This window comes from Nothoprocta perdicaria, unplaced genomic scaffold, assembly GCF_003342845.1.
Source record: "Nothoprocta perdicaria isolate Ctin4 unplaced genomic scaffold, notPer1 scaffold_176, whole genome shotgun sequence".
Taxonomy (NCBI): Eukaryota; Metazoa; Chordata; class Aves; order Tinamiformes; family Tinamidae; genus Nothoprocta; species Nothoprocta perdicaria.
In genome coordinates, this window is record NW_020454938.1 from 1,447,698 (window position 1) to 1,462,878 (window position 15,181).

Below are 15,181 nucleotides of genomic sequence, written 5' to 3' on the forward strand. Positions count from 1 at the left end.
CAGAGAAAATTTCATCATTGAAGCATTGAGTTTTTGGTTTGAAGAGTCTCTCTGGTTAGCCAGAGAGATTTGATGGGGACAAACAGCCAACCTGTAGAAGTATCCAATAGTTATGGATGCCCCTATATTATCAGAGGGCTAAAGTTACAAAGAAATACCCAGTTTTGACATAATTCTCACTTTCTGTAGAGGGGCAGGGACAAGCTAAGGTTGGGGTTTGATGCTAACAGATGAGAGTCTYGTGGTTTTCACTGATTGAGAACATTTCTAAAGCCCCTCCTCAAATTTCAGTTAACTTTGAAGTATCTGCAATGAACACAGAGCATATTTATCACAAAACTGAATTACAGTCAACTAGAAATATGATGAGCAAGGCACTGCTTACCAGGCAGAACAAAGAGATTTTAATCTATCTATTTAAATCTCTTTGTTGATGCCACTCAACTGATTCATTATGCCAACAACATATATTGCTAGGTTTGGAGATAAAAATGCTCTACTAAATTAACCACAGAAAGGAGTGAAAAGAATACAAAGAACTTCAACTTCCTTGCTCCGCTCCAGTGATTGTCCCTTGAGAGTAAAAGATGCAAGATACGTTCTACAGGAAAGTGGAAACAATCATTGTACTTTGTCCTTGTGACCTATTTTTGACAGAAATAAGCTATAAGGGTTCCCTATAGAAACAGAATGAACTGTCCCCACTGAGAAGCCTGGACACCCGAAGTGCTGGGATGAACCCAGACGTGCTRTGCTCCACAGTTTCCACAAGAAGCTGGATCTAGCTCAGCTCTAAGAAACCAGAGGAAGACCCTAATTCTGCCCCATAATCTTCACAGTCATCCTTCAGCACTTATTGGAGCACATAGGATGGATGTTTAACAGTGGCACAAAGGTAGAGAATACACAGAGGATTAGCTAGCAAGTACAGGTGCCATGTTTGACTCCTAGATTGCAAGTCAACTATTCACTTAGTTTCAGTACAAGAACAGCTCATTCTTTCTATTCTGAAAGTCCTTATTTCAGTTCCCAGTATTGGCCAATTCAGTGGCTATCATGCAACTGTTAATTTTTATGTTTTAATGATGTAATAAATGCCAATTAGAGAAATYACCATGTTATAATTAAGAAGGACCAACCCAACCCCTTCTGAAGCTTTAGAATAGACCCCAAGAAGGAAATYGATCTTTATCTAAAAGCTTTCCTCTCTTTTATTTTTCATTTTCACAGAATCTTCTAGTTGGAAGGCAACCAGAAAGCTGAAATAAGAAATGCACCAAAGTTCCTGCTCCATTTTTCTGACTGAAGTGGTTTGAAAGAGTTCAAATAAGGATGCTAGAATTCAGATCTCCCCAGCTTTGACCATTGAACTTTCTGAACCCTGACCGTCACTGGAGGCATAAACACTGCCCACACCAAAGCATGGGCAATAAGCAATCACAGGGAGTAATGCAGCTTCTTGTCACTTCAGTTCCATTATACAYACCCTCCAGGAGCAAAACAGAGTAGGAAGCTGCCATGCCTCAGGACCTGGAACCAATCTTCTTCTCTAGACTTTCAAGCTGAGATACCTCCATGAATGAAGAGTGATCTTGGGCAAGGAAATTTAAAGGACATTCAAATAGTCTTTTTTTTTTTCATAAAAGGACTGAGATAAAATTAAAAACTGGATTTCTAGACTATCAGCTTATTGGAGGTCAGGAAGCAAAGACAGACAGAATTTGCTTTAGATGATTATGAAAGGAACAATTAGCAAAATTCAACTCCAAACACAACATCCTACAAATTGTGATGACAGGCCAGACTAAGGAAGTACTCAAGCATGAACCCAGGGATCAGAAATGAAGGCTTGTGAAAAAAAGGGTATCTGATAGAAAATTAGACAAATCAGACAGTGCTGCTGGCCAGTCAGTTTTAACCACAGGGCTACCCTAACACATGGATAGATCCTGACACAGAGGGAGTGGGGCAGCCTTTCACAAAAGGTAACGTGCGTATGTGCTAAAATATCCCTTTCTGTGGAGTCACTTGCCCCTTCTTGATGCCAGCATAAAAGGAAGAGAATGATACTGGTTATTTTATCCTCCCAACCACAAAAAATAATCCTTATGCTCTGAAAAGGAAAAAAAAAAAAAAAAGAGGCCAAAAGTTTAAATAAAGGTTACTTGATGGAAGATGAGGAGGAAAGAGCAGAAAATGAGAGATAAAGGGCTAGGAGGAAAAAAGGGACTATAAGAGGGTAAGAAAGACAAAAGGAGGAAGGAAAAGGTACATAAACAGAAGGGAAAGGTCATTGGCAATAACTGCTGCTAGCTCATGGAATTGTTTGGATAAAAGAAGCAYGATCAGGGGGTCACCACAAACTGTTTCTTTAAATTGCTTATTACAATTTTACTAGGAAAGCATTGCAGCACAGGCTCTGGCCGCCTCCCTAGCCCTTTCCTTCAATATCCACCGAGCAAATGCCTCTGAAATCATGTCTAGCTGATTTCCTTAAAGGCATGCAAGCTGCTAATTCTGGGAAGGACAGATAGTCAGGAATAACAAATACGGCCAAAATTAGATTAAAATAACCTGCTGATAAACAAATTACTCACCAAAAATAAACAGTGGATTAAGCCCCGGTGAGAGTGGGGATCCCTATAATCACATCGCCACCGTGTGGCTGCCAGGGACCAGCCGGCTCGGGCTGGGGGTGGCGGCAGGATCACAGCCGCCTTCGGTCCACCAAACCCAATCTGGAAACGGTTGTCCAGGCTTATTTATCAGGCAGAGCGTTTTCCTTTCCTTCCTTTCCTAATTAAAAATAGCCCGTCGGTTTTATTCCACAGGGCGAGCTGGCTTTGCCCTGCTTTCACCCGGGCTCCTAACACCGCAGGAGCAAGATATAAAGGCAGGTGTGGAACGAAGGACCAGGTCACAGGAGGCTGGACGGACCAGCCGCGGCACCCTGGGGCTGAGAAGAGGCACTGGGAAGGATGCTCTGCCTCAACATGCCTCAGTKGTTCTACAGCCATCTCTAAAATGCAAAGTTCCACCATAACATCCAAGAGAAAAGGTTCCTGGTGCTGCCATAACATTTCAGCTCCATTACAGGTGTTTAATAAGCAACATACTCAGCCTGTAAAGTGATGTAGCTCTGCCACAGCGAGGTGACAGCGTGGTGGAGAGACCACACAGAAAATCTGCAGGGCAAGGGAGGCAGGATCTGTTACAAGCTGTTTGCTTCCTGCGCCTGGGCAAAACTGCAGCAAGAGCCATCAGGAGAAGGACACTCAGGAGGTCAATGTGCAGGGATTGAGAAGGCCCTCTGGTTTGCTGGATAAGAATCAGCATTGAGCAACGAGCCGAATGTCAGGTAAAAAAATATCTTCTTTGTATTAGTATCCAAGCTTCCACCTATAGGAATTTGCAGGGCTGACCTAAACTTCTGTTGCTCCTTTATTCATCATCTCCATCTTTATAGATTTCCTTTCCTGCACTGGAGAATAAGACCACGAAGGGTCTTACCTCTTGTCCTATTCTAAGTCTCTAAAGTTTTCTTTCTTCTTATGGAAGATGCACAGCATAGGCTTGTGGAGCCCCATCACCTACTCAGGCTGAAGCTGTTTAGGCTGTGACAGCCTCGCAGGGAGTCCCTCAAAACTGGGCGCTTTCCCGCCCCGTTTTTTTAAAAGCTTTGCCCCCAGCAAAACASAATTTCTTCGGCATCGCCCAGCAAGTGGATTATTGCAAATCTCTAGCAAAGCTCGCAAWAAACAGACAAGTAACTCAATATGATAGAAATACAGGGATTCCCAACTGTAGTCCAGTTTGTATTTCACACAAAAGGGCTTCTGGATACTCTGCCATGTAGTTTCCTTTTTTCTTCATTTCTTTTCACAAGTAATTTTCAAGTGCTGCTTTTCTATGAACACCAAGGTGCTAAGGCCATGGGGATAAGTAAGTTAACTGTGACAAGCTAAGCTCCCCTGACACACTCATAAAAAACAATTCAGCTCTTTCCCAGCCATGAAAAATTTATCTCCAGAAGAACCGTATTTTCCRCATGTCCTAATGCAAACCTCCCAAAAGGCAGAGCCTCCTTGTTTGTATGCGGCTACCAGAGGACACTCCAGGTTTGTGCCCGGAGGGTCACACGTCCCAAGACACAGCACAAGGATAAAACTAACAAAATCCTGACCACTGAGCATCAGACTGCAGAAAACCTCAGAAAACTGAGGACAAGCTGGGTGCTAGTGAGCTAAAGGGCTCTGCTTGGTGGAAAAGAAGTGGCACCATTTTCTCAATCCCAGTTCCATGCAGGAGAACATCAGCTGATGGTACATTAGGTGATTTCCTTAAACTGAAAGCATGAAAGCAGTAGYTGATGCTGCCATATCGATGTTCTACAGTTAATAAATGGTAAAGGAAAGAGTACGTATAACAGCAAATTGAGAAGGGAGTCTCCAAATGATGAAAGGTCTCTCCCAAGCAAAGTCTCTCTTTGCAGCAGTCAAGACAACCAAGAGGACCAATGACGATGATAATAATAATAATAACCTGTAACTCAGTGATCAACCAAACAGTAGCTATATGGATCATTTTGCTCAGTAGCCCAAATTCTGATTAGAGTTCATTTTTGTACCTTCTGCGGGAGTACCTGACACTAACAACCATGCCGGGTTCCTCCAGTCTTGCAAAACCTCTATGTAGTTACAAAAGTATCAAAAAAAAAAGAAAAAAAAAAAAAAAAAGGAAGAAACAACCAAGAGGGTTGGTTCCACAGCCCAAGTGGACTGACAAGAGCCACACAACAAACTGAAATTCTTGTAAGAGCAAATGGCTTTAAAGTTTCCTTCACTCCAGAGGAAAAAAGGGTGAGAGAATTTGGAGGCCATCTAATCCTTCTAGATCCCCTAGATCATCCTCAGCTGATAAAAGGGCTGTTCTTCTGCACTGACAACATGAGTTTCAAAATTCTCAAGAGAATGTTTCACAGCTTCCCTTGGTAATTAGTTCTTCACTTCAATACACTGTCCTCAATGCTAAGCCCAGAAAAAAAGCCTTGAAATAGAAAATGATCCTATAAATATCCTGGGACAGCAGAAGTTCACTTCCTGGTACTTACCATAAAGCAGGAGTATGAGAGAAAATATAAGCTGCTCCACCGAGTTTTCAGCTCTTGCTCCACTTTTCCACACTTCTCTGTGAATGCCTTCCTATTTTAAATGCTAATTTTGCTTTTGCATTGCAAGCAGCTCCAGCAGATCCCCCTCTTTCCTGCACCCACCACTCCCTTATTAAGATTTAGAGTCTGAAACAGAAGGTGCTCCCTTGTTGCAATAATGTGACCTTTAAATTTGGGCAGCAAGGTTAATACAGGAGCATTATTTCAGAATTCATCACTTTAGCTGGTGCAACTCAGACACAATCCCATTGCAATATGCTCATTTAAGCAGCGCTTCCAGGACTACAATTTTTCACAAATACATTTATTCSTAATGCTATGAAAAGGAGAAAGGGGTGGGGGAGAGAGAAAAGCAGGGAGAAGGACAATCCACCATCATGATTTATTATAGAGCAGAATGTCTGCATTAGCAGAGTGCTCTTTCTTAATCAGAGCTTTATTAAATTCTAGTAATAAAAAGCTAAGTGTTTTGGGATGGGTTGAAGGCAAAAGAGGGTAACATGTTCACTGCAGTGGCAATCACACTAGCAGTATGTGACAGGGAATCCATGTTAAGATCTCCAACAGCCCCATRCACTGGTACCCACCAGTTCAGCTGCACCCCAGCAATCCCCAGGCCCAGCCCTGTGTTTAGAGCTGCRTGTCACCAGCCCTGAGACGCTGCCAAAGGGAATAAGGCCACTTCTTTCTGACCACAAGGGTTTCCCAAGCCTTTCCCACCAGCAGCATGGTTACCAGGTGGACATATGGCACACCACCACCAGGGTCCTCAGGTCTGAGAGGTCCTGTCCCCTCACTGTGGTGACAGAGGGTTACACCCTGGATAGCATCTGCATCTCCCCCCACTGCACTAAGCCCCGGGGCAAACAGTGATCCCTGAATACTCAGAACACCCCCCTCATCTCACAGACTTGTGGCTGGTTCCTGGGACCTCCGGCATCACCTCCCTGCTGCATGTCTGTAGGCCAGGGGCCTCCAGGAAGCACCGCAGATGCACAGGGAACTACTGCATCATTATCTGTCTTTTCTRAGCAGGGCTCTCTTTGGGATTTAAGGTGAAGGAGGAACAAGTGGGGAGTGAGGTCCAATGGGATCAGTGTGTCCAGCAATACAGCAGAGAGGTGAATACAAAGAAGAAAAGCTTACTTGATTTCAGCAAAGCTGCCAGAGCCTCAATGGCTGCCCTGGAGAAAGAAGAAAAACGGAGAAATAATGTCAATTTCTTTGATAATTTTTGTAGCCTTCATCTTCCCAGTCTCCTGGGCCAGGCTCCTCAGCTAGTCTAAACTGACAGCCTATCACTGACTTTGACAGAGCTGCAGTGTTTTGCACCAGCACGGGATCCAGTCCCTGCAGCTGACTCAGTTATTCTAACAGACCATTAGCCCTCTAGCTTTAATGTTACACTGATTTGTAGTGACCATTAAACTGAAAGCAACACCCACATATCGAAAGTAATGAAGCAAGTCTTTAAACCGCTGTCCTAGAGCTATTTCTTTGTATCAGAGACTTAACACAGGCCCATTCCAGACACTGGTGCCTCTGTCCACACTAGCAGATAATAATTTCTGCATCAAGTGGCGACATCCATGTCAGTATTCCCACCCAAATTCCACTCCACTATTTTCCATTTTCTCAAGCTTCACTCCCTCATCTCTCCTCCTACCAGCTTTAACTGCAAATAAAGTGTCTTACTTTTTTGCAGTCATATCAGTGCCTTTTACTGGAGTGGCATAAAGGACGCTGCTCAGATCGGGACTCACGATGCTGGGGCTGTGCCCCATAGCACTTTCAGAGGAAACAGGTAGAGGGGAGAGGCGCTCGGGGACATTTCTCTTGACCCTCTGCACCTTTTTATGCACAGGTAATGCATGAGGGTAATGAGGCTGYTGGACTCAGCACAACACGCTCTGAACACAAGTTGGTCACTAACATTTGCAGCTAGGAAAGCTGCAYGGAGCCATCCCTGCTTCCTGCTCTCTGGAAGCGGATCACTTCTCCATGTAGCACAAATCCAGCCACATAGGAGATTTTCTTCCCCAGACACATTCTGCTGCAACAAGAAGATCCATGTTCTAACCTGGCTTACCGCTGTGAAGTTTCAAGTGCCCACTGTTTATTGAATAAATACAGCTGCAAACCCCTCCATGCCCATGGATTCCTAACAATGTAATCTCTTTATAAACCAATCCCCAAATAAAATCATATTAACTTCCATACTGAGCCAATTATTCCTGCTGCAGGAAATAAATATTTGTCATCAAGCTACTGTTCATTTCATGTTCAAATAGCATCTGAGAATAGGAAAAATTCAGCTGCTGCTTCTTGCTGACACTGGGCTCTGGCCCTCTCTAATGTAAGCCTTCCATAATGAATCTGTCAGAGTTCAACATCAATATCATATACAAACAGTGCAAAGAAGGCCCTCAAATGCATACATAATATCAAATCAGCAGATAAACTAAAATCTAAGCAGTGGAAACATGATGATAGACTCGCCGTTGTTCTGCCTGCACTTACACAGCAGGCATCAGCTGGTGAGAAGAAGCCTGTGCCATTTTTAAGCCATTCTGCACATTCAGAAAAGGGATATGTGACATCCCCTGRGCAGCCTTCCCCTTCGTTTTTATTTTGGGACAAAATAAACAGACTCTAAGCAAATGAAACCTCCTTTCATAGCATTTCCTGACGCTCAATGAATGTATCCTTTAAGGGTAAAGGACACATTTAGAGKGGCCTCTGCAGCCCTAAGGGATCGTCCCCATGCCAAGGCAGGGCGCCTTGCCGGAGTGGCAAGGAGGAGACCAGGGCGTTTCTACTTCCATGCCCAAGAGACCCACTGCATTGCAGCTGGCATTATTAGGAGGGTGCCCATAAGCACTTGCAAAGAGTTCCTGCAGTTTTGCCACTGTCATTAATGTCAACACTGCCAACAAGTCTCCCACCATCCCAATAAGCAGCATTCTCCAACTCTTCTGGAGGGCTGTAAACCACTTGGTCAATCCAAGCCACTCCACCCATCCCCAAAGGACCCCATAGCTCCAAAACAAGGTTCTCGAGTAATATGACCCCCATAACACTGTTGTCTCCCAGTCCCAACTCCCTAATTCCTCAGTACAGATACTCTGAAGAGCTAAACCCTTCCTGACCATGCCACAGCACATCCCTCAAGAGCCTGCACTTTTCTGCTCCAGGCTTTGAGGGAAAGTCAAGTCTTCTTAGAGCTGATGTACAAGAGCTATTTGCGTTTGYGACGTGACCTGTAGAACAGGTTTGTATCTGCTCTCTTCTAAAGCAGAGAGATCCCAGATTGTCAGAAAAACTTAAGTAAATCACCCAGATGGTAAAGTGGGATGTAAAACACAGACCTCTCCCATAAAAAGCAGATTAGCAGTCATGTTTATCCAGATCCCAGCACCTTCACAGGGAGGAATCAGACAGATTTACAATATGCAATCTACTTCTGAAGCAATAACACAGACCTGCACGTATGGCTAGCTGGGCTCCCCATATCCAGACTAGCAAGCTAGGCCTAACCTCATCAGTCCACAACAGCACATAGTACTATTATAAAGTGGAACCAAACTAGTACATTCCATCTCTAAGTACTGCAATTCATCACAAGGGTTTTGGCATAGGCAATCAGCTGTGTTCTGTATGTCCTGCAGTACACACTCCACACTGACTTGTAAGCTCAGACCAAGTAGATAGACTTAAATAGCACACAAGGCTTCAGAACAAATTTTGAAAGAAGGAATAATTTAAAGACATGCGGTAAAACACAAGGAAGAAAAAATAGGTTTAAAGGATAACATGGACTTATCAAAAGTATATCAGGCCAGACTGACCTGATACCTTTCTTCGATAATATAGTTTATTCCAGACAGGGAAACAAAGAAAATGTGATAGGTCTAATTTATCTGGACTTCAATAARGCATTTGATGCAGTGCCTCACTGGATATTATTAGCAGAAAATGGAGATTATTTAAAGAATTGTAAAGTAGGTGAGGAACAGGTTAAAGAGGCGATGACGGGAGTTCACTGACAAGAGAAATTACTAGGCTGGAGGGACGTTACATGTGGAAGTCCTCAAGGATAAGCTTTGAGGCTGATCTTATTTCATACTTTCATTAATGACCCTGGCACAAAAAGTCAGAGCGTACTAACAGAATCTGCTGAGAGCGTGAATTCAGAAGCTGTGGCCAACAGCAGGGAGTAAGGAGATCTTTTTGAGTCCTAAAGTAATAGAAACGGGATCAAATGTAACAGTTAAAGTGCAAGGTTATGCATTTAGGGTTTAATGAGAATTTCTGTTATAAGCAAGAGCTGACAATTTGGAAAGAAGAGCAGGACACCCTGAATGTACTAGCCCATTAGAGAATGACAAGTATGATCCAGCTGGCTGACATGACCATGAGAAGGAAAGATCAGATCTAGGAAAAGCCACCACCAGGAGAGAATGGAAAGCATGAACATCTTTGCATGAGGTTTCACCTACACAGCTGTGGGCAATATTCCAAAAGAACAGGTACAGAAAAGAGTTAAAGAAATCATTATGGTAAAGGATAACCATCTTAGGAGAGGAGTCTAAAATACCACAGTTTGACCATCCTAGCAAAAGTTGGTTGTTCTCCATAGACACAATTGGCTGGGGGAGAAGTAAACCCAAATAAAGGCAATCAGTTACCTAAACTAAAGAACAAAGCTGGCACAAGAACAAATGGATATGGAATGGCCATAAATAATTTTTGACTAAAAATTAATGGATGGTTTTTAAACATTGGAAAATGAAGCCCAGACACATCCTCTTGGCACTGATGGAGCGAACAACCTAATGACTTTGAAAAGGGAGCCTAAATTGCTTGTAATGGGATAATGAAGATTTGTTGCCAAAGAGGAAAGGGTCTGAAAAAGGTGACCCAGAAATCACTGTAGACCTCTAGCCTTACAATTTAATAGCAGGTAAAATGGAAGCAAAATGAAACACAGATATTCTAAATATGACATTAATAAGCARTTGTACCTGGATAGGTTCAAAGTGCAAAAAGTCTGGTATCCTGTGCCCAACAGTGGCCTAGGGAAGAGTACAAAACCAGAGCGAACTTAGAGTGCTCATGCTGCCAGGAACCTTGCAGAAGCCAGCAATTTGTAGCCCAGATTTTATAGAATCACAATCAACTAAGAGCTAAAAATCCCACAAAAGCACCAATGCYGCCTTATGAAATCTCTGAACTGCAAACTGCTGGATTTTGTCCAGTCACTTTTTAACCTCAGCAAACTTTTAGCCTCCACAATATGCTGTAAAAGCAGTTCACACCTATGCTGTGAGAAGTGCCATCTCCTTGGGTTTGTTTTAAGCATGGAGGTTATATCAGCTTTGTAATTTACACTTCAAATCAGCTGTCAGCAAGCACCCTCAGGACACTACCTATTTTCTGAATAAAGCCAAACATACAGAAGACCCCATGGGAGGCAAACAATCCAAAAGTCATAGAAAACAGGGACTTATCACTGAGAAATAGTCATAGAGAGAATGGACTTTCACTGAGAATGACAGAGAGCTGGCAGATGTGTCAACTGACCTGGGACGAGCCAGGGAACTGGCRTTGATAGTTGATATCTCTTAACACCACATGCTAAACCCACAGCATCCTCTCTGACCTCAGAAGAGATAATGAGATGAATAAGCCCAGGACAGGGAAAGAAAGCAGATGACCATAGAAAGAGGGGAAAAATGATGGTAGCAGGAGCAAAAGTTTAAGAGCACAAGAAGGATGATTCCCTGAGCCATATGTTAGAGCAGAGAATTTGACAGCATGTCCAGTGCAGAACTTTGTATTTGTGTTGAGAATGGATGGGGAGCAGGGGTGGGGGGATATAGGAGAAGGAAGAAATCACTGAGGAAAAAAAAAAAAGAAAATTTGCCTGGATTCCTCCTCTGATTGTCTCTTCTTTGCAGCAATACATTACTAAAACCTTACCCTGGAATTGACAAAACAGCWATCGCAAAGAAAAATCATTTATATTTTTCAATTAAAAGACGAATAAATAAAGTTGCCCTATCTTAAAAGGCTCAATAATAAATGCTGTTCCATTATCAAAGAACATTAAAAACTCCTTCTAATAGCTGTGGAGACAGCCGCTCTGAAGAATGAAACTCTTTGAAGTGCTTCCAAATCAGCAGCTTGGATATCAGGGCAGGAGAGGAATTAGGAGAGACACAAATGCAACTTTTAGATTCTGTACTTAGGAAACAGGAGCAACAATAAAGAAAATCTCCACTGCTTCCCAAGCCAAACAACAATTGGATTAGCCAGCAAAATTGGGCTGCTCAAGCATGAACAAATGAGTCTTTTATGTCTAGGTCACCCTTTCAGATCTGGGCTACTGGGACAGCATTAACTAGAAATTGTTGCAGACAGAAGAAGAGATAGGGAGCCACCATCTCCTACGCTTTGTTCTCTGCTCTGATTTCGCTCACACTGTGCAGCCCTGGACAATATGATAGACAACTCTGGGCCTCTGTCGGTCTTTCAAGTAAATTAATTATTTTTGTTCCACCTCAGCATTGGAAAAGAAGACTCCTGAAAATGAAAGATGTTGTTACAAAAGAGATGCTCGGTAGACACGAGAAAAGATTAAGATTCACAGGGCACATCCACTTTGGTGYCCATCTACCAGGACTGCCTTGTAACTATGGACATGGGAGAGCAGAGAAGCCACAGACCAAACAGGCAAAGACAGGACCCAGCAGAACTCCGCAAACCAACCCCAAGCAATTCACCCTGCACCTTCCTACTCTTATGAGATTTTATCTTTTATGTGCTTAAACATGAGAAACATCCTCTTCAAATTATTAAACGACRGCTAATGACTTAGCGCGTCATTAAATGCCTTCTCAGATTCAACTCCTGATGAAGCTCCCAAAGACACTGCAGCTGGATAATGAGAGGTAAAGCACTCCTGCTCATAGGGACAAAAGCCAAGGTCCTGCCCCTGCCTGGCACGCTGCATTATCTCTACCAGGACTCCCTCCTTTTGCTCTTTACGCTGCTATTTCTCAGTATACTCATTTGTTGCTGTCATGTTTATTTATATAGCAGGCAGTCTGAGGCAGAGACCATGCCACGTATATCGCGCAGCATCTTGCACAACAGGAATCTTGATTGAATGCTCAAGGTATTACAGCTTACAAGCGTAAAGGCCATAAGGCTCCACAGTCCCCGTTTCTGGAAGGAATTAAGTGCACTTGAGTATACATCATGTCTGGTTGCATTTTGCCTCCAACCCCTGGGACTCGTACTTAACTACCGGAGTTTATACAGTCACAGAGCAACTCACTCAAAAGACRATTTCACATTTGACAACTGAGAGACATTCAGAAACAACACGCAGACACTTTGGCAATAGGTGCTTTATAAATCCTTCCAGAAGGTAGAGCTCATCTGAGACAGATGCCTTGAATAGTCATTTCCCTGGTGGCCCAGCACTGCAGACCTTAAATATGCAGACATTTGCACAGAGATTTGTTTTGTTTTAAAGGTTTTAAAACAAGCATCCTCACAAATCTTGGAATTATAAGCAAAAGCTGCTTATGCTGCTGTCATTTTCATAGTTCTGCAAGTTCAAGATTGACACAAAAACGCCCATCATCACGTCCACTTCAATCCCAGCTGGGTAGCTAGACATCAACASCTCAAAGGCAAAGCCCGCTCAGGCTGCACCAGCCCACTCACTGCCAGCAAGTGGAGTTTGGAGATCCAGCTGTTGCGCACAGATGTGCTTTTGGCAATGCTGAAAAGTGAATAAAAACCACCTGTGCCAGTTCTTTTCTAATGATTACTTCMATTCCAGCGACAAGCTTCTTGTCCTGCAGGAGCACATGTTGTCTTTAATCAGAATATACACCTTTTATGGAGCACATTCTCTATGATATGATGTATATTACTGAAGAAAATTGAGAGGGGAAATAAAGTAGAGATTTTAAGTGCATACTACTGAATAGTATTTCTTCTCCATCTTTAGAGGCTTCTATGGGTTTTAGCTGACAAAAAGTGGCTATGAGGAAAAACAAAGTGTGCACACAGGTATCAGTGTTACTGTTAACAAATATACTGCAATTTTCAGAGAGATTAGAGGTCTGAAAGCYCCATGGATGTCCTCCATTCTGCTGCAATGGCCAAAGAATGTACTTCAGTTTCCAGATTCACCTTCCCTAGACTTCAGAAGGTCCTCCCAAACATTTCTACCTGTTCTGGGGCCTGTTAGGCCTCATACAGCAAAGAGGTATTGCCTTCCAGCCTCTTTCATCTCTACCTTCCAAGAAAAAGAATCAGTTCAGGGCTACCCTCCAGACTGCCTTAGCTTATCCTTTTCTCTCTAGGGCACAAATATGGAAGTAGAGACATCAGGAATTTTCCTCACACTTGTAAGTTACATCGGTCTAAAACTCACAACAAAGCACAGGAAAGACACTTAAATGCTGGCCAAACAAACACCCAGTTCCTCCTTGCTGTGTGCTGCAGAGCTGGCACCACTCCCCAAAGCAGAAACCCTATCTCGGAAGGGTTTCCTTCCCCGCCAGCTCCCTCTCTGGGGTCAGATGTCATCATCACGGCCGAGACAGGCTCTGACAGCAAGATGAAAGGGCTGAAATGATCACAATCTAATAGGATTCTTAACAGATTAATCAAGCAGAGTAGCTTCAGTGCAAGAACCCAATACTCCCAACTCGCAGGACACATGGAAGGACTAAGAAAGGGGCTTGATGCTTCTCCTGTTTGATTTAGGAAGCAGAGGAGTGAGGCCACTCATCAAGGCCGTTCCTGTTAACAAGCAGCAGTGCAGCCCTTGAAACATCTCATACATAATTAAAGCAGATCAGTTAGTGGGGTTAACCCCCCCGCTCCTTTCCCCAGGGAGCTCTCTTCCAATTCCATTAAAGTGACTAGTACAAATGAGCCTGGTGGTCTCTCGGCTGAGTCTTGGCTGCTGACATTTTACTCACAGCTTATCAGCCCACGATGACTGGCAGCTTTTGCTCTGGGGATGCYGAGGATTGAGGGGCACATTGTGCCTGTGCTGGGTGCTCAGCATGCAGGGCCAGAGAGCAGCCCTGACCCCCATTCCACTCCCTTCCAGACTGCTCCCTCTGTCTCGTGCTTTCCTGAACATTTTGCGCCCACAGAGCAACAGGGAGAAAAGGGAAACAAACCTCATTCTAGAGGAAACCTCCTTAATGCATGAGAGAGTCAGCCAAAGGGAAGAGCTTCATGACCTGCCTGGAAACCCCAAGTTGAAATAGTGACAGGGCAAYGTAAACTTTTGTCTTTGAAAGGAAGATAAATCAAACTGCTCTGGGGGTGTCTCTGATAGGTAGCTCTAAATGAGCAAGACTGGACTGGGGGGTTCTGAGGACCTTATTCACAAAGTCAGACACCGGCCAGCGCTTGCACAGTGCTGCCTCTATTYCGTGGACACCAGCAATTGCTGATGGTGGGACAGGCAAGCCCAGCACGTGGTGCAGGCAATGCAAGTAGTGAGATATCACTCTAGGTAGCGAGCTATTTCAGAGCACAAAAGAGAGGCTGGTTGCAAAGTAATCAAGGCCAAGAACAGCAGTTCTCCGTGACTACTGGTTAGTGCGAACCTCCCCTAAGGCAGCAGTCACCTCTGGGTGCACCTTTAAAAAGTCCTTTGCAATAAAAGGTGTTCTCGAGCTGTAAAGCAGCAGTGTTTGAAAGAGCATCCTTTACTGCATGTAACCAAGCTGCTGCTTTTTACCTCTTCGCACAGTTTCATTGCTTAGTTCCTTTTTTTTTTCCTCCCCAAAAACAAATAAAAATCTTTCTGATAAACTGAATTAAAATAAAATGTAAGATTTAGGAGTCAAAGAAAAACAAAGCTGCAGGRCTTGGAAATCTGTCTTCCAGATTCCAGAAAATAAAGTTGGCTTCTTTGCTAGCCCCTTCTTTAAACATAAAGTGGATGCCTCAGAAAAAAAAAAAAAA

At 43.5% G+C, this 15,181-nt stretch overlaps 1 protein-coding gene across 1 annotated transcript in view; it reads right to left on the reverse strand.

The window, feature by feature from the left end:
- Positions 1–15,181, reverse strand: part of AGBL1 (ATP/GTP binding protein like 1) — a 226,126-nt gene that overhangs the window by 198,381 nt on the left and 12,564 nt on the right. Inside the window, exon 5 of the mRNA XM_026036318.1 lies at positions 6,317–6,354. Coding sequence (XP_025892103.1) covers positions 6,317–6,354 — 38 coding nt within the window. The remainder of the gene's footprint in view (positions 1–6,316; positions 6,355–15,181) is intronic.